This window comes from Pteropus medius, unplaced genomic scaffold (assembly GCF_902729225.1).
Source record: "Pteropus medius unplaced genomic scaffold, Ma_sr-lr_union100, whole genome shotgun sequence".
NCBI classification, from domain to species: domain Eukaryota; kingdom Metazoa; phylum Chordata; class Mammalia; order Chiroptera; family Pteropodidae; genus Pteropus; species Pteropus medius.
The window spans coordinates 10,611,365-10,631,746 of NW_024352785.1; the positions used below are offsets into that span (position 1 = coordinate 10,611,365).

Consider the following 20,382-nt stretch of genomic DNA (forward strand, 5'->3'; position numbering starts at 1 on the left):
AGTTTACTTAAATCTAACTGAGTGCCTTTTACTGCCCATGGGTTCATATTTTCATATATCTTCAGTGGGGAACTCTTTGACTCTTGCCCTCTACATAACTGAGGAACATTATTTCATCCTTTAGCTTGCTCTGTTCTGGGCTCTACCCAATTCTAAAGCATTTCTTTCTAGATGCTATACTCCAGTCTCATGTGTGTGCCTGTCATCTAGGCACTCATCAAGTTCTTAAAAAGTCTTTGTAAAAAGGATAACCCAACCCCCCAAATCCCACAGTGTGTTCCTAGAGGAAGAATATATAGAACATCCAAAGTTCTATATAGAAATGAGAATATAGTATACGTGTTTAGATTTTGTGACCATGAGGGGGGTTATGATCATTTTTATACAACAGCGTTAAGACTCTTGAGGTCTGGTAGAGCTGAGTACCAGAGAATCGAAATACCTGCCTGCCTTTTGTTCTTTAAACTTCACATATTTCCACTGCTCCAGGAATAATGACTAGTGTATCACTGAATGGTTAAAAGTCTTAGCTTAACAAATATAAAAATAGGAATGAATAGCTGACAGTAAGTATTTCTAGATACAGCATTTGATGACTTATAAATCCTCACTCGAGCCCTCCAGAGGTCAGATTGTGGCGCTGTGGCTGGGATCCAGGTTTTTCTGACCGGATAATACCCAGAGTCCCTTAGGTGGGACTCAAGATGGACTCGTCTGAATCCTAACTTTCACTCTGTAACATTTTAATAAATTTCCAGTGATTTACTCCAAAACTTACCAATCCAGTTGTAGAAATATTAAAAGTCAAACAGAATGTTAGATGGCCTAGGAAGAGAATGGAGAAACATTCTTGAGTTTGAAACTGCCTCTTCTATCTACTGACTAGCTGGACCAGGTACTATAATTGAGTTCAGTTTCCTCAAGTATAAAAAGGGGGCAAAAGTATTCAGTTTCCGGGATTACTGGGGTGGTTGAGAAATAACACAGGAAGTGTTTATACATGAGGCCTATAATTAGAAGATATTGTCATAATTTACCTAATTACTTTCCCTAAAATCCTAATCTACTAATGCTTATAAGTTACTGTTAATTTATTGACGAGATCTCAGTGTTAAGTGCTTCTTATAGTGAATGGCAATTTTTCCATCCGTTGTGAATCTTGCGTATTAGAAGACACCTGGGAAAAGGAAGCCGGGAAGAACTGATTAGGTCAACACAGCCAGGGCATGATTACCTGTTATAAGGTGTGGAAAAGGTTGCCAGGACAACATCATGGCCATTAATACGAATCACGTCTGTAACTGCCTGGAGTATGTTGAAATAAAAATGAGAGTCTCCAGGAACTGAGCAGTTCAGGCGAGCCTTAAGGAAAGATGTCCACTGTTTTTCCAGGACTCTTTGAGACCCTCCCATGTCATTCTTACAAACCTGAGCCACTCTGGGGAAAACTACCTGCAGAAGAAAAACATACATGGAAAATGAAATGCACTCACTTTTTGAGGCAATCTTAGTAGAATTTGCCTTTCTTTGAAAATAGAAACAGAACAACAAGGTGCTTAATTTAATCCCGTGTTTCTAAAATCAGTAGCAAAAAAAGGAAAAACTCAGCATTGGAACAGCATGTTTTAAAAGATAAGGCTGTGGCATTTAATACAGAGCCATAAATCCTTCAGGGGATCAGCTCCCAGCCACATAAACTCATTTCCATACAGACTGCTTAGCTTTTTATTTCCTCAAACAAAAGCACACTTTGTATGCACCATCTCTGCCATCCTCACAAGCTGCCTTTGGGCCCCGAATCTCATACTCTGGCCTTGAATCTCATACTCTGAATTCCTCTGATTCTGCAAGCCACCCTGGCATTGAATTTGTGCCTTCCAACTTAGTGACCTTGATCTACTTTCTGGTAAAAATAACTGAAATGAACATACTGTAAGTGTTCTTTTGCTTTATTCAATAAATATGAAACTCAAGACCCTCAGTTTGCTTAAAGATACTGGATATTTACTCTGTATGGGGCAACTCAATTAAAAGAAGAAAACTGTTGAGTATACCTAGAAACCACATCTCAAGATACTTGAAACTCAGTATGAATTCAACCAAAGATCTGTTGATTACATTTTCAAAAGAAATATTTAAGAGGTTCCCTATAATCTGTTACTATTCTGAAAAAGAATGCAGGGCTTTGAGGCAACACAGTGTTTCACTTCTACCATTCTTTGGAGCCTCTCAAAATGATGATCTTGTCATTAGTTTCATGGTTCCTATTTCAAGGCCATTCATAACAACATTGGTCCAAAAGTGAGACATCCTCCCCTCTTACCTTCCCCATGGAGTTGTACTCCACTGCTATTTCCCTGAAGAAGAAGTAGATATAGTTTCCATAGTCCACCGCTTGGACAAAGTATGGTTCTGTGGACAAATTGGGAACTTTAATTGGGGACATGTGACACAGAATTAAAAGAACTTTAATCAGTTGCCACCAAAGACGTTATTAATTAAAAGTGTAGGGCCATTAGACATTTGGTTAACACTCAATGTCTAATGGTTAACACTAAATGTATCTAACATTCTTAAGACTTCACACATGCAAGCATTGGTGATTTCAGAAAGCATTTGAGCCTACAAATATGTATGTTTCGGAAGTGGTCGCAACCAACAATGAAGACCAAAGGAGGATCGCATATCTCTGTAACTTTATTTTCCATGATGGTATACCCATATTACAGAAGGGATTTTGTACACATCCACTTGTCAACCCTGACTCATACAGGGTTGTGAATCGTTTTTTTTCTGTTTGCCACCACCTCCGATCCACTACTCCCTTCTATGAATGAAATGTTCAGTTCTTTTCATTTGGGATTCTGAAATGAGAGTTTGAGGCAGGAAAAGATGAATGTCATGTATTCTCTTGTAGTGGTATTGGTAGTTTTGTTAATAATCCAGAAACTCATGGGAAGTGAAAGAGGGAGGTAAATAAATCAGTTGAGGCAAAAAGATGCAATTTCCACCTTCCTGTCTGTCAGAAGCCATTACTAAAATGAAACTACAGTCTGGATCTTCGGGACTCTCAATCTCCCTCAAGACATGTATCTCCTCCACCTCCCCTCTTTTCTTCTTTTAATTTGTTTGTTCACCTTTCAACCATTTTGAATCGTGCTTGACCGTCCGTAGGGTTGGGCTGTCTCCAAGACTCCGGTAAATAACCGCATCGATGGCAAGGAAGTCAGTCACTGTGGCTGAGTATAGTTTTCCATCTTGGAAGAAAAAGAAAAGAGGTGGATGGGGTGGGAGCAGGACAGAGGGCATGGGGGAATAATAGAGACATCCCCCAGATTGCTCTCCTACATCAGGAAAATGAGATAGGACAACTGGGGAAATTCCAAGAGTCGCTGGGAAAATATTTGGCCCATATTCCTAACCATTTTAAATTGAGATCGTGAGAGATGAAACATTTTTCATTTTTAAATTGCATGGCAATTTCTCATGAGCTGCAGCAGCTCATGAAACAGGGTGAACGAAAAATGTTGTTTGCTTCAGTTAATTAGATGGTCCTTGACTGAAGTCCCAAGGCCAAGGCCCCTTGGACACTGCTGCTGCAACCACACTGTGGTAAAGTGGATTAGCTGGGAAGCCAGGGAAAGCTAGAAACTGATTGTATCACCAGAAATTTTTAAGTTCAAGCAGAAGTAATGGAGTCCTCAGATTGAACGGGTGAGGGGAGTTGAAGAAGGGGGATTCAAAAACAGAGAGGAGCTGACTTATTTGCTACGCGTACCCTGACACTCACTGCTCCTCTTTGCCTAAGTCTGAGAGCAACTAAACCCTGCCAATCTAGCTAAATTAGAGAGACTGGCTTCGGTATTTTCAAAATCATAAACTGAAAACATTCTGACATACAAGATGCCAAAGCAAAGAAAAAAGGGGGAAAGGGTTACACTGAGTTCAAACTGCCTTTCTTTATGAATTCATGCTTTTTGGGAGCTATGCTTAAGAGACCGAATTAGACTAAAGATTAATCCCTAAAACTTTTGGTTATTTTCCTGGGTTAGCAAACGTTCTCCATGCAAATAATCAAATGGGATATTTTAGAATAGCAAAATCTATGTAGATGTAATAGAAACAATAATTACATTTCAGATTACTAAAAATTACTTCCTTGGTCCATTTTTAGTGGATTACATATCTTTTTAAATTAATATGTCAAAGTGGCCTATGTATAATATAGTATTTTTTAAGCTCTTTCATTTGTAGGAAAGCATAATGGTTAAAAAAATAAAAGCTTATCCAAACATACCTAAGCAGAATTCTTGATGTCTACCTTTGGTCTTAACTGAAATTTGCTCGGGTTCAATTGAGAGTTGTCTTCATATATGCATTATTAACAGCCATATATCAGTAAGTGTTGACTCTTTGGGTTTAGATTTGAATTGCAAGTAGCAGACCTTCTATTGATAAACCTGTACCTATAAAATCACAACTTTTATTAAAGAGTCATAGCCCCAGGTCATACAGATATATCTGAGGAGTGGGGGAGTAGCGAAAGGTGGTGGTGTGTGTGTTTCTTCCTCTGACCACTCTCCAGTGTTTTTTTTTGTTTGATATTAAACACTGGGTATCTTGCCAGAACATTTACTTGTAAAACAGAGCACTATTCTGGAACTCGTGCTAATATGACACCCATTTAGTTGCAGCAAGAATCTTCAGTTAACAAGGGCTGAGCATGTGTGAGGTTCCCAACATTCCAATGAACACTTATTCAAATATACCTGTTGGGGCCGGGGAGGGGCAGCCATAGTATTGTCTCATGTGGCTTGCTTATATAACTCCTGGAAAGTTGGTGCCTTAGTAAATACTCTGCCTACTTTCCCCTTTCTACTTCATGCTATAACAAGTCCTCTTTTTAGTTTACAGTTAAATTCTCCACTGCAGCCTACATCCTGCGGTACCAAGTAATTCAAGTTCAAGTACCAGGATGGTGCTATAGTGAAAGTTATGCACTTGAGAATATACTCAAGCATCTTTTTCTATTGGGCTTGCTCCTGCCCAGGCTGACGGAGGTTTACAAGACTTTGTGTTTCTTTCGGTGCTGCTTTCCAGTAGTATTGTGCTCTAACTTTAAAGGATAGGGGGGCAAGGGACCTTTTCTTCTTAATTTGGCACAAGCCGTTTCTATGTTCTGTGTCTGTAGATTCAGGACCACAAATGATGACAATGAGGATGAGGTTCAAGGAGCTAATCTCGACTATAATCAAAGCCCTAAAGTTCCCCATCTAGCTAGGATGTAGCAGCTTTTAGTTTTTGTAATGGAAATTATAGCTAATTGCTGTATTATATGCTATAACAATCACTATTATACCAACACTTTTCCCTATATCCACCTCCACATACACAGCTGGCAATGAATTCCTAAACAAATTCCTAATTAAAACACACACACACACACACACACACACACACACCCCCAATCTGAAATGATGGCTTATTTGCTGCTGCTTTATACTCTTTGCAATGGATGGAAGGGGTGAGGATGGGGAGAACGGGTCAGCCTAAGTTAATCAGCACTGTCCTCTCTGCCACTACAATTTTTCCATCAGGGAAAGGTATGTAACCCAGTCAGGTCAATTATATTTGAGAAGGTGTTAGCTGGAAACTTGGAAATATGTGGCCTCACCGCTTTGAGAGCTTCCAGAAACCTTCTTTTGTCTGTTTCCATCTCTCTTCTATATGTGGACAAGAAGATATGTGGCCCTAATTGGGGCTGGCAGGCATCCCCTGACTGTGAGAGCAGCCAGCCTCTCTCAGAAAAGAAAATAGGAGAGAGTAAGAAATGAAAAGGACCTGAGTCCTAGATGATATTATAGAATTGCTCAATCAAACCAACTCCTACCTTAAATAATCAACCTACACCAGTGGTTTGAGATGGGATTTTCTATTATTTGAACTCGAACAGGCCTTAACCCATATGTCACATGTCCAGAGCAAAGCTGGCAGCCTTTTCTAAAGGCACAAACGCAAAAGTGTGGCAAAGACTTCTTTTAAGAGGCAAAAGTGCAATTTCTATACTAATTTCAAATGGAAAAGGCATTCTTAATTACAGTATTCACCAGAGAAACAAAGTACAATTGTGACTCTGCGAATCCTCCAGAGCAGGTTTGCAGCGACAGGTAGAACACGCAAAAGCAAATGCAATGAGAAGAAATCGAGTCATTTACCTGCAAATAGTGCAATGTTGGCTTGTTTGGCATCATAAGGGCATCTGGCCATTCCACTAAATTCATCCCCCAAAGCTTCCAAAGTATCCATCTAAATAAAATAAAAAGACTTAATTAGAACAATAGCCAACAGTAGTAATAGCAACTAATATTTATAAACCACTTAATGATCTAAGTAATTCATATGCATGGTGCAAATAATCTTCAGATACCCACTGAAATAAGTTTATTGGTTTCAAAGGAGGAAACTGAGGTTAAGAGATTAAGTCACTTGACTGAGATTTCTAGCTAACAGAGTCTGAAATTCAATCATGTCTGCTTGACTCTTTACCATTACGATAGATTCCCATATCCTTCTGAAATGCTCTGGAAATAAGTGTCTTCTCCTTGGAAAAAGAATTTTTGAGGCAATCACCAAGAAAACTTATTTCCCTCCCTTTTTCACTCCCTTCAAATTATCTGTTGAGTCATGAACTCTGCAGAGAATGACCTCAGTTTCTGGTTTTGTTTTGCCTGAGGAGTCCTGCCTTTGAGGGTTAAATCCCAGGAGAAGACACTGAACTCTTCTTTGGGTTACCTGGTAGAATAGTATGGCATCAGCAAAGGTACAAGAACACGAATGCAAGCAGAGCTCAGGTGGCCTTTTGCACTTACTGAGAAACATGTCCCAGCCTCCGATCATGTAGATGCGAATGAGAGCCCCAGAACTTGAGAAGCCCACACAAGTCAAAGGCACTGGGGAGTGGGGCTGCTGCTTGACTCTGTCTCCAAGTGCCCACCCAGGCCTTGCTCCTGTATGCTCAAGGTTATTACTGTGTTGCCAGTGAGTTTTGTTTGTCCATCTTAGTATGTTTGAGAAAATGGAAAGAAAGAAGAAACTGAGCACTATTTAAAATGAGAGATTACATGTGAAAACCTGGATTCCTTGCTTCTTTTGAACAAGTGGTAAAATCAATTGAGGCCCTTCTTAGCTAAGTGGGAGCACTAAGCTATAGCTGAGTAATGGACAGCCCTGCCATTACTTCAAACAAGCAAGCAGTACCAAGGCCCTGTCACTCACAGAATGTATTGACTTCCTGCTTACTTCACTCCTACTGCCTACCTGGCCCTATAGGCATTTGCAGGAGTGGCAAAGCTTTGCTAGCTGTTCACCAAATTCCACTAAGCTACACATTCTATCCCACCTAGCAGTTAGGTGTGGTCACATGACAGCTCTGGCCAATGGAATGTGATTGTAAGGCTCTGTATACACTACCTCTAGATCTTGTCGCTAAAAACCATCCAGGGTCCTCTATTCTTGTTCTCTTTCCACATTCTTCCCCTAGACATAGAGGATCCGAGACCCTAGGAGATGGCAGAGGTCTGATCAGGATGGAGGTTGGCCTTCTGAATAACCTCATAGACTAGAACCTCTGTCACCGACCCACAGTTGACTGTGATGTGAGCAGGAAGTGAACTTCATTTGGTCAGCCACTAACAGTCAGTGGTTGGCCCACTTTGACCAGTGATTCTGTGGTTTCACCTTCTACCTCATGGTCTTCTTCCTGACACTATGAGATCTTCCTAGCATTTAAACCTCAGTACCACGGAGTCCATAAAATGATCTCTTCCACATTTTTAATGTTTTCTAACCCTTCTGTGATTCAGTCTTCTTTATAGTTTTAGGGTATTTTGTTTATCATCTGGCAATTGCACATTTTGACCAGATAGGAAAACTGAAAGAAGATAAACCTAAGGTAGCATTGCTGTTGAGAAAGTATCCACGCAAAGGCCTTTAGCGCTAAATCAAGGTAACTTAAATCAAGGAGCTCGGAGTCACTGCCTAGGAGGAAAGAGTGAGGTTCTTACTGAGCAGCCATTAATGTCATCCAATCAATTGCACCTTTTGCCGTAAACCTCCAGAAACCATTTCAGGGATTGACAGGCCTTCTCTATCTGTAACCATTTGAGATAGATCTTATCGAAGCCATCCTATTTGTCTTTACTGTAGTTGAGAATCATATAAAGCAGTTGTGTTTAAAACATGTATTTTTGCAGTAAAGATGTTCAAATCAGACATGCTCTAAGGCAAATGTACTCTTTCCCCCAGCACGTTTTTCTGAAAGTCTTTTCCTGATATTTTATTCCAATGAGAACTTCCTGTTGAACTGAGTCTATGGGTCTGGCAAGTATTCAGAAGTGATACTTAGTACACACTGATGTAACAAAAATGTCCTTATCCCCACCAGTGCACAGAGTAATTATGGCAATGGGGAAACAACACACAAGGGAGGGGGCATTTTAGAAATATATCTACTTCTAAAAAAGTGGTCAATAGCTGTAGCTAGTCAAAAGCAGGAAGCACTGAAGAATTAATATATTGGTTTGTGGGTTTAGAAAGGTTCAGAGACAAAACAATGCCACAATGAAATCCTCTTTCCATGAAGAACTAATCCTTGCATTAGTCATCAAGTCTCAGACTTGACAGCAGCCCCCGGGAATATAAATCACTATAGGGTACAGATAATTATACTAAGAACTAGCCTGACTTTTGCAAAAGTTCAAGAGGTTTAGAGAACAGGAGAGCATAGGTATGGAGTATAACAGTTTTAGATTTATAGTGGGCAGCCTTCACAATTCTTCCCCAGATAATCTTATTTGGTGCTATAATATTTCTAACACATTTGGCCTACTTTTGTTATAAAAACTTTAGAAATAAGGGCATGGAGCAGAGGCACAGACCAAAAATTTGTCACCCTCCTGCTTCAAGATAGTCTAATCAAGTTGATGCTTCAACACTATGGGACCTGGAATTCTCAGAGGAAGACTGGTAATAGTTTTTGCTTTGAGCCTTTGGTCCTCGTCTGTTGATAAAAAACACTTAAGAGAGAGGCTGTCTCTTCTCTCTGAAGCCAAATACATTCTTTCCCATATCATCAGCATCGTTCCACTGTGTCCCTCTGTCTAAACACTTTTCTGAGCAATGTCAAGGGTTCTCACGACCGTGCACCGTGATAGGCATATAGATGGGGGCCACGTGGGAAGAACATCTTGTCTGTGGCTTCTGAGAGGCTCAGGCTCCTGGAACATGTTTCAGCAGGTGAGGCTACAAGTGAGAGGTGAAGGTATCACTATAGGTGAGGCATCCTGGGGAATGAAACATGTGTGGGAAGAATGAGCTAGATCATTCACGGCCTGCATATCACAGTGCCAAGAAAACCTGTAATTTGTCATAAAAGATCGCTTTCAAGCTAGGGAATTCGTTGGGATTTGTTAGAAGCATTAATCTTAATGAGTCCTAAACAATGACAAACAGGGATGGAATATTAAGTGGTAGAATTAAAGTCAAATCTTCAGCTGTCTGCTCTTACTGTCGAGAATAAAGGTTTGACTGGAGTGGCTGCCTCTCTTAAAAATTGAAAGGATCCTGTCATTATTTAAATTTGATATTTTACGATAGTATTTTTTACATGTATTTCAGTTTTAAAAAATATTACATTAAAAATATCATTTATTTTTGATTACTTAGCGGTTTTGATGCCCTTAACGTTTTGTACCCAAGACGAGGGCCTCACTTGCCTCACTGTAATCCCGGCCCTGCTGGAGCCCATTTCCAAGCATAAGATGGGAGGTGAGCAGGAGGATGAAACAGACCCTCGCTTCGATGTCTATGCCGAGGCAGAGGGTCTTTTAAAACTGTCAAAGCAAAGGCTGCTGAGCCCTGTGGTTCTGATGCCTTTTTTCATTCTTCACACAGCAGAATTTCTTCACCTTATGCTGATGAAACCCCAATCTTTTGTTCTCCCCACATATCTCCCTAAATAAAGGCTTACCCATCCATCTTGTTGTTAGATATTTCTGTTCATGTCCCATAAGCATTGCCATCCACAGTGCTAAACATACAGTGTGGAAAACTGAACCCCCAACTTCTCACTGCCCTGCTCAACCCCACCGCTCTCCCTTTATTCCATCCACTCACCTGAGAGGCAGCCTAGCGATCATTCTTAACTCCTCTCTCTCCTTATCCAGTATTTCTTATCAATTATGAAGTCCTACTGGTTTTTGTCACTTAAATATTTCCTGAATCAACTCTCTTCCCTTCATCCCTGGGGCCACCTACCTCTTCAGCCTCTTTTTTTGTCATCACTTATTACTTCACAGCCCAACACTCTTCCCAAATAGAGTTCTTCACGTTCAATAGACTCTTTCTTACTTACTCCACACCTTTGTTCATGCTGTGCCCCCTACGTGGACTGTCCTTCTCTCTTCATTTGGCTAACGTCTACTTCTTTAAGACAAAGGTTAGGCATTATCTCATTCACTATTTATCCCACAAAAACTAATCGAACACCAGTTTGGAGATACTATGTCAGGTTCTATCAAAGTTTTGGTCCCTGTCTCACATAGCTTCTGGGCTTCTTCTAGGCTGGGGGCGGTGGGGGGAGGGGGTGATGGGGGTGGGGGGGTTGGGGGAGGGTGGTGTTGTTTGAAGAGAGGAATCATCTGTCTCTTTCTGGAAGCTTTTGTCATCTCAGGCTAAGTCCTTTTCTGTTGTGCTCCATAATGCTCTGTGCTAAGTCATCATGGCAGCAATCCCATGGAATTGTAGTTTCTCCTCCTTGTCTGGCTTCCGTAAGGATGGAGGCCTCTCTTCTCTCTTTACAACCTCAGTGTCTGGCCACGAGAGAAACTCAGTATGTTTTCGCTGAATGAAAGACTGTGGCAGAAAGAAGAGACAAGGAGAGCTAGCAGGTGTGGAGCCAAGACCTAAGGTCGTCGCCACCTCTGCTTTTGCAGAGGGTAGCTCCCGCTTCTTCAGCACTACCTCTCTCAGCCGCATGAGGACTACCTGGATTTATTAACACTTTAAGAGTTAATTTTTTTTCCCTTGCATAAAGGCCAGGATAAGCAAGGCCATAGTTAGGTAAGCTGAGTACTAAATGGAATTAACTTTCTGTGTTCTTGAAAATCTTATGTAGCGGAATGTCTACTGTTTCCAATGGCCTGCTTTTCAGGTACCTTTTAAAATTGGAATCACTCATAATATAGGTGTATGTTTGTGCTCAGAGAGGAGATGGTGGGGTGTGAAGGAGAAAGAGAAAGGGAGAGAGAGGAAATTCACGCGGTATATGTGGCAAGTGTGTCGGTGTTCTGAACAATAAAGAATGGGGTCTTATAGAAACTAACTTTGCCAGCTAGGCTCTTTAAAGACATGTCAGTCAATCCTGAACTAACAGGAAATTTGGAAGCCAGCTCAGGATCTCTCCTGTGGAGTAAAACATTAAGGTCAACAAGTGAGATGAACCCAGGTGGCGCTGGATTACAACCCAGGTTGCTGCAGGGACAATCACAGTAAATTATGAAATACCTCCAGGACAAAATTGCACTTACCTTATAGTTTCTGCAGGAAGGGTTGAAGGCATTAGTTCCACAGACAAACAAAGTATCATTGTTTTTCTTCAGAAGAACTTTAATAAAGTTGTGACACTCATCCTGAAAAATAATTCAAACCTTTTTGTAACCAGTACATGAAACACAGAAACTTATTCTTCACCACATACGGTGATCTGCCATGTGACAGGTTAAAAAGAAGGTGGCTGAGGAACTCCTCTGTTAAAAGTTTGAGCTCCTCCTCCTGTTTACCAAAAGATGGTATTGAGAACAACAATTTCCTTTAAATAGTCAATGAAAACATGGCACACAGTGGAAGAGTGTGTGTTTATGTCACAGAAGGAAAGCACGCCTAGAAGTGGCACCCTCCCATCATGTTAATTTTGATGCCAGATGCTCCAGGGTCTCTTGATGTACAAGGCTCCCGGCTGAAGTGTGTTTTTATGTTATTCTGTGACTAAAGGCACAAGCCCCTGTAAGCCTGCAGCAACCTTTTCTGAGCTCTTCTGCAGAGTCCCTGAGGCTTTTTGGACTGTGAGGTGGGCTACTGGAGGGGGCACTTAGAAGAGTCGGGGCAGCCAGCTTTGTGTCCATAATCCCTAGTGCCCCTAAGTAGTTCATGATGCAGCCATAGCAGCAGCCGTAATGTTTCATCACATTAAAAGCAAACTATTTTTGCAAATTAAAGCCCTCAATAAGTGATGAAAAAAGCAATCACTGGGGGAAAAAGTATTCGCATGATCCATTCCACATCACGGGTCTACGGCTGGAGATAACAGTCAAAACCTTAACCCAAAGTGGCAGCTGCAGGAGAAATGAAAATTGCCTACCTTATGTTTTCCCTTCATTCTGCATGTGTCTACATCAGCCTGTCTAGATTTCCATGTCAGTTTCTGCATGGATCAAGAAAGAAATCAATTAGAGCCTAGAGGTTGTTGCATTTGATTTTAGAAGAGTTCCCTTGGGGAGACTAGAGGCTGAACATATATTTACTGAAAGCTTTCCACACTCTTTCTCCGTGATTAATTCACCGTAATGACAAAAGATTAGAGATAGAAACGTTCATTTAATTTTGAACTCCTATGTATTCATTAAACTACAAAATGATCTCCTCTTTGAGATAAAGATGAAGGAGAAGGGAAAGAAGAATAAACAACAGTGTGGAAATTTCACATAAAATATCCAAATTCATCTACTAAATTATGCTCATTTTGATAAAATGTGTGTCCTTGCCCTTTCCTTTTAGTTGATAAATCAACTTTCATAAAGCAGGCTTTTCCCTTAAAATATGGAAGTAATTTTTTAAAAAATAAAGGAGACATTCACTTTAGGTGGATGAAGATTTAATTTGGGTAATGCTCTTTCACGGAAATTCATTGACTAAAGTGATTGTCTAGTTCTGTGGCAGATTTTATTAACTAAAGTACCTCCATGTGAAATTACAAGGGAAGCCTAGATTATATTTTATGTCTGTCTGAAATGGATAATGATCAAATTCCTGAACCACAACAGTGAAATCAAACTTAGTACTGCAAGACATGGAAACATAACACTGAAACATTTGTGGAACAAAACTTTACGTGTGAAAACTAACATTTTCCTGGACAAATATGGCAGTATTTTATTGAAGGAATTTAGGAATTACATAAAACTTCAAAGTGTATATGCTCACATATTTGATGAATAAAATATGATGTACACAACTGTTTCTGAACATGTGTTAAGCCCAAACTTACCACTACATTGGGATTTCACAAAATATCCCAAATTATTAGCTATGTCATCTCAATCAATGCATTTAAAATACAAATTCTCTTCAAGAACTATCCTAAGAGCTTTCATTTCAGAAAGACGATTTTAAAACTACTTACTTTGCTACAGTAAATTTCTTCTGTGTATGATGTGTCTATATCAACTGTATAAATATGGTCCCTATAAACAAAGAGAGATTAATACAGTGTCAAACACAAGAGTCAAGACAGTTCATTTTCTCCTGTATGAGTGAGTATATATCTCATTCAAGGCAGATAAATCCATATCCATGTAATTAAAAAACAAGACATCCACATGCAAGAAAAAGGGAAGAGTTCAACCTGCAAGCGATTCCTCTGGCTCACATCCAGCACCTTCTGATATTGTGGCATCTTGCTATATGGGACACCTTTTATGAAAACTTTCCCGTAGTCTCTCTCATACCAGAGCTACAACATCTGTATATCGTAGTTCAGGAGAGAGGACTGTGAAAGTTAAATTGGCTCAAAAACTGGAAGACAGATGGGTTCACATCCCCTTTCAGTATCTTCAAATCCATGTACCAGACACTTGGTATTCAACATGCCACATCTGTTCATCAAAGGGGCTAACGGAAAGCTAATCTCCATCTCCATCTCTCTTTGGAAAGTATGTTTTCAGCCTTGGCTCTGACGATTTGATTGACAAGATAGAAGATGATAAAGGTCAAATTATTTCCAGAAGCGACTCTTTTCTTCACACAACGATGGTCAATTAAGATCTAAACGGTACTTGAGCTAAAGTTTATATTTCTTGCTTCTGTTCACCTTCCTGTTTTGCTCCGAATTTAGTTGTCTTTACAACTTACTGCCAGTCTCCCCTCAGATGGGGAGAAACAGAATCAGCAGCTCAGGTGTGGGGCTATATTTAAATATCCCCTTCTGTTTGAGCTGAGTACAAGGGTGTTTTTGTCTGGAATTCAGAAGAAAGAAAAGAACTACACTCAACTGGGGAGATGGGGGACTAGTCAGGGAAAGCAAAACAGCTCATTTTCCCTTGAAATAACATTGACTTTTTCTAAAATGCAGGAAGTCCTGGGGCTGGAAAATTACCCACAACTTTAAACCAGGGACCTCAAGGCTCCCATGCAGACTTTCAAGCCCACTCATTACTCAAGAGAAAGGGGGGAGGGGAGAAAAGAAAGAAAAAAGGAAAGAAAGGAATTATCTGCTATCAGGATTTACTTCGATTTTTTGGAAATGTTTGCTACTGCTTTTAGAGAAGGTATAACAGAGAAAAATAAAAACAGGCTCTCTCATGTGAAAATAAAAAGGGCAAGACCTTTTCGGAACTATGTGTGAGGGGGGTAAGGGGAACAGGAAGGAGGAGGGGGAGGGAGAGGATGGGAGAGGGAGAGGAAGAGAGAGAAAATAAGGGTGGTAAGCGGGGAGAATGGGAGCCTGAGCCTGTTTTGTAAATTGCTGAATTGGGAAGTTCTTCAAACTTTAAGTAGGGTGTCAGAATTGCCCTGCCCTTTAATTTCCAGGCAGTTTTATTGCATTTCTTTATTACTTGTTTGACTTTATTGGTGGTGCTGTGGGTCAGGCTCATTATTGGAATGGAATTGCCTATTACTCTGGTATCAGGTTTGAGATGACTTCAGGTTTTCTTTGCCCTGCCGCCCCTCTAAACTTTAAGTAGGAGCTGAATATAAGAATTGTAAATTAACAGCTGATTACTATGCATTGGCAATTCCTCACAAAGCTCTCCAGTTGCCCCCTTCTGGCATGGCCTGTTTATGCTAATTAGCAGTTTAGAGATTAAAGGGAAAAAAAAGAACCTACAAGATGGATAATAATAAAGCAGATTGAAAGGGGTTCTTGCCATCAAACCTCACTCATTCCCCAGGTCCTGGATGGTACTGGGCTTCCCATTGCTAACAACAGTTGTCTAGAAGAACTGGGAAAAGCCTTCTGAAAACACAATCTGTGAATGAAATCTCCTTTTGGAGGATGGCAATCTTTTTCAACATCCAAGAGATTACATTGCCCAGCAAACAGAAACGGCGCTTTATGCTAAAACCACAGACCAGCGTCGGGAGTCACTCCCAGCCACGGGTGTGTACACCCCAGGATTCATATGTGGCTCTTGCTGAATTAAGTTATTTGAATACAAACTGACTTAATCCTAGGTACTTCCTCTTCCCCCCTCCAGTAAGCACCACTGAATTGTGTAGCCTTGGCTTGAGCCCGGGGGAAGGATTTAACTTTAAATCCTGTTACTTGCTGCCCAGGAACCTGGATCTCTCAGGGCAATGTTGGGAAATGGGAAATTAAAGAGAGACCCTAAATATGGCAGCTACATAACCCTTTAGGAATCTTTCCAAGGGTGTGTACTGAAGGGGAGTGTCTGTGTAGAGTGAAAAGCAACATGTCAGCACTAGAGAACTGTAAATTTTACCTCTAAGAAAAGGCAAGTCTTTTTATAGTTTTTTCTTTCCGTTTCTTCTTTCTCCTTTTCTTGGGATGAGGGGTTAGGATAAAACTGTCTTGGTTTTAACAAGCTGGAATAATGCCACTTTTAAGTTTGTATAGCATCTTGCCCCTCGCTCATGTGCCACCCTGGACCTGCAGCTTACACCCATGTTAAATTACCAGGTGTCAGGGTGGTCTGCTATACCATTTTTTCCCTCTAGATACTCAACTGCAGCAAAATGAACAATTCATACAAGATTCTTGAGTCATCCTACTTCTCACAGATCCAATGTTTAATCATTTGTTTTGACCAGACTTTAGATAATTAGGTGCAACTATAATCTACCAGCCCTGTGACATTTAGAAAACTAAAAATGATATTTAAGAAGGAGCTAATATGCTGCCACAGAGGTGGCTATGGAGGACCTCATTAAAATGCATTCCAATGAACACGCACAGTGACTATGTTCTTGGGCAGCAGCTATTAGAAGGTTATTCCCAGGACGGACAGTGCCACCCCTACCACTCAGTAGGTTGCACAGCATGGGGAGTAATGACAGACTCTAGAGCACGACCATCCTGGTTCAAATCCTGCCTCTGTCCTTTTTACCCAGTCGTTTCATCTCTTTGTACTTTGGTTTCCTCCCTTAAAACATGGGGATACTAGTATCTCCTTCTCATGAGTTCCCCACCACCACCCAGGATTTAACATTTATAAAGAACTTAAAATTATATTTGCAGTTTATGGGGCACATACAACTAGAATGTACTATGTAAGTTTCCATGAAGTAAAAATTTAAAAAAGTATTTTGGCATTGCTCCCTGTGACCAAATGTACTTGCAGGATATTTTAATTCAATTTTTTTTTTTATCATGTTACATAGCTAGTCATTTCAGAACATCCAAGTGCTTTAAAAGAATCAAGCACTGTTGTTGTTTACTTGCTCTTTACCTATGCTCACAGCCAGATGACTACCACAAACACAATCTCTTATTTCTGTTCCCAGTGTGAAGTGATTAATCAATCTAGACTCAGTAGGACCACAGTGGAACTCCACAAGATAGTGCTCCTTGTTGCTGTTCATTTAGAATTATTTTGAATGAGCTACAAAACCCCCAAATGGGGAATTGTATATTGTTGTTGTTGTTGTTTTTTAATGCTTACAGCACCTGGTCTTCCTAGGTGGTCTCCCAACTAAATACTAACCAGGCCCAACCCTGCTTAGCTTCTGAGATCAGCCAGAATCAGGCACATTCTGGGTGGCATGGCCATAGACTGGGAATCGTATATTGTTGGAATCCCAAGAGACTTCATTAAAATAATCTAATCCAACCTCTCATTTGACAGAGGACACTGCAGCCAGAGAAATTGTGGTCCAGCTGAATTAAGAATTGTATTAAAATAAAAGCATAAATCCATGTAACCCTCATTTAGGCAGTATTCTTACCATGCCATTCAGCCTTAAGACATGGTATGTTTAAATGACATTTCCCTAGTGGATAAGTATTGTCTTACTAGATCCAAATCCAAATCAAGAACTCTTTGGGTGCTACTGCCATCTGTTAAAGTAATGATATACACTATATATTCAGTGCAAGAATACAAACAGGTTTAATATACACACACCCACACACACACTATATAATACATGTCTACACATTCAACTTGATTTAACAAAAAAGTATCAAGAAGTGCTATACTGGGTGCTCGAGTAAATATTTGCATGTATGTTCAAGATAAACAGTGGATTATTTGAGTCTAAGCTCTAAACTACACAATTATTTCTATCTAAATCCACATAAACAGACACAGATAATCTTGAACAAATGATCGCTTGACAAACTAAAACAGCCTTTAAATTAAATAATGGTTTGTCTGGGACTGTCATGATCTTTAAAATGATGCATAGCGGATACATTTAGGTCTTAGGACCTTCAGATACACAGGAGGCAGAGGTGAAGAAAAGGCCACTCACCTAGCAGCAATGTAGAGGGTTCTGTTCATGATCACAATCATCTGGATGTCCAGTCTGTGCCTCTGTGTGGTGTTCCGTGCTGGCTTGTGGCCCACAAACACCGGATACTGTTTTGTATCTGTGAAAAGAGGAGATGGGGCAAGAAAGAGAAAAGGAAATCAAGCCAAGAATTGACAAGGCAGGGAGAGGAGGGGGACCGGACACAAAACAAAACCATATTTAAGTCAGACCATGCCACAATTTTTCATCTCCAATGAGTCTATTATTTTAGGAAAACCTATGACAGAAGAGTACTATGGATGATCAAGTTACAGTTTCATTTCCAAATGATAATAAGCCTGGAATTATATTTCTAAGTGTCAGAATTTCTGACTTGTCCCTCTTTCTGGGGCTTAAACTTGCAAGTGAACCCATTACATGAAGGTGCTCTTTTCTTTCAGTTTTCTTTTCATCTTCTTTAGAGTGCTAAGCCTGAGGGGCAGTCTGCCAAAGATCTTGTCTCGGGACAAAACTATTTCAAAGCAGCCTTCCCATCAATCACCACAAAGGCAATGTGGTCTGGAGGCGAGAGCCTTAGTCCAGGAGCCAGAAGAAAAATACAGTCTCCACAGGCGTCCAGTTGGAATAATCTACCATTGAAGGCAGCCCTGCTAGGTCGGTTGGCATTCTAGGAACTGTGGGAAGTTCACTCTTGAGTTAAGCAATTGGCTAATCTCACAGAAATGGGCACTTTGACAGGACAGGGTCAAACTGAGTGTAGCCAGTAGAGTGATCTGGAATTTTCTCTGACTTAGAGAGTCAATGGGCATATTTCTCCTCTCTTACAGTTCTCTTTGGTTGAAAGCGAGCAATTCGTAGTAATATCTGACCTTCAGAAATACCTACATCTCAAAAATCTGCCTTTAAACCTACAACCCAGAGCACTGGCGTTCCTCCAAAGAAACTAAGGAGGAAAGAAAGATGAGTCACATTTAAAAGGCAGTTGTTTTCCGGGGGGTGGAGGGGACTGATAATTGCTCGAAAACCATTCGCAGATTTATATCAGACCCCTCACTTTAAATCCCTGTAGTATCTGAGCATGACAGGGGGTATCTTACTAGTAAAATACAACACACAGGTAAAACTTTCCTCTTTTAAAGAATCAATGGAATTCTAAATCCTGTTGTTTTCTACCTTTGACAATGAAGCAGAGACCAAAGGAAGGTTATATAAACCGTCGAAATGGATTGTCTAAATTGACATTCACTCTGCCCAAGTCTAGCAATAATATAACTTCTAAGTCTAAAAAAAGTTAATTTTGTCTCTAAAGTTAACTCCAAAGCAGTCTTATTATTTTCTTTCTTATCTTGTAATGATGCCCATATATTAATTACATATGAACGTGCACAAACAGTGGCAATGCCCAAGTGAGAGTGATATTCTTCCATAGCTGGTTTTCAGGCATGATCATGGCCTCTTTGTAGTAACTGAGACTTCACCGAAGGCACTGAGGAAAGTTTCAAATCCTCACACGTGTCCCACAACAACATTTAACAGAATTATAAAATAGGCATCCCTCCGATTTGACTAGACTTGAATTAATTTTGCCACCTACACAAGTTAAAGTGACTAACAAATCTCCTATTTTACTAAATTTTTAATCTTTATGGTTTACTGGTTGATGCAGGCTGCAGCATTCACAAAGGGAGAGAGTCAGAGTGAGACTGTGGGTACTTACAGTTGCCATGCGAAATACTGATTGGCTCAGAATCTTCTGGGAAACCAGCCCCAGCAAAGTGTAGCAGTGTGAAATATAGCAGCAAGGCTTCTGACCTCATAGTAGTTCAGCGGGGAGACTTTATTTCTCTACTTCACCCTGCCAAAGAACAAAGAGGGAATTTTTTTTTTTGTAAGTCAGCTTTATTCAACACCATACAATAAAATGGCCTTGAAGATAAATTTGAGAGAAAAGGGGCCTCTGCTTCATATCTTTTCCATTCTGAATTCACTGGTTATTGTTTTACGTAAGGAATCTGTATTACTGCATCCTCCTTCCCCAGGCATCTGAGCCCTTCTGCAAAACTTCTTCCAAACATGGAATATAGAGCCTTAGTTCTTTTGTCCTGAGCCACCTTTAGGCCATTATATTATAGGTGACTGTTTCACAATTATGAGACTGCATTACAAAAAATGTGGACAACTGAGGAAGCTTATTTTTTTTTTTTAAGGTAAATACTTTTCTTCTTCTCAGCAGGTTTATAACAGCACGTCATTCCCTAGACATCTTTTGTTTGGTCAGCCCAGGATCTTTAAAAACTTTGTAGTTGCCAGTATTGAAAAACTAGAAGATTTCTAATCTTTTTATAAAAATCAGAGTATCTTTCTTATTGACCTAAATGACAGTTCCTCTCAGCACCATACCCCTACCACAATCCCCTCCCCGCCCCCCACACACATATACCCATAACTGGCCCTGTTCACTTATTTCCATTACCTGTTTGATCCCTTAGTTGACATTTTCACTCCCAGTTTATATAATTCTACATTAATTCTAAAGTGACCATCGACATAAATAAAATCACCCAATTTATGTTTAAAAAGAAAGAAACGTATCCTTTCAGACTCTGAAGAATACTG

General features: G+C 40.2%; 1 protein-coding gene and 1 pseudogene across 6 annotated transcripts in view; both read right to left on the reverse strand.

Moving 5' to 3' along the window:
- The window catches only part of SEMA6A (semaphorin 6A), a 120,948-nt gene that overhangs the window by 39,837 nt on the left and 60,729 nt on the right, over window positions 1-20,382 (reverse strand). For 5 of the 6 annotated variants that reach the window (XM_039848504.1, XM_039848506.1, XM_039848509.1 and 2 more), the window contains exons 2-10: window positions 19,484-19,621; window positions 17,767-17,884; window positions 13,457-13,517; window positions 12,416-12,478; window positions 11,586-11,687; window positions 6,216-6,306; window positions 3,138-3,257; window positions 2,324-2,412; window positions 1,235-1,452 (exon numbers count right to left, since the gene is read on the reverse strand). In XM_039848504.1, coding sequence (XP_039704438.1) covers window positions 1,235-1,452; window positions 2,324-2,412; window positions 3,138-3,257; window positions 6,216-6,306; window positions 11,586-11,687; window positions 12,416-12,478; window positions 13,457-13,517; window positions 17,767-17,884; window positions 19,484-19,583 — 962 coding nt within the window. In that variant the 5' untranslated portion in view covers window positions 19,584-19,621. Of the gene's footprint in view, window positions 1-1,234; window positions 1,453-2,323; window positions 2,413-3,137; window positions 3,258-6,215; window positions 6,307-11,585; window positions 11,688-12,415; window positions 12,479-13,452; window positions 13,518-17,766; window positions 17,885-19,483; window positions 19,622-20,382 lie in introns of those variants that run through there. The other variant, XM_039848507.1, reaches the window with a different exon arrangement.
- On the reverse strand, window positions 16,949-17,067 carry LOC120590974 (uncharacterized; annotated as a pseudogene).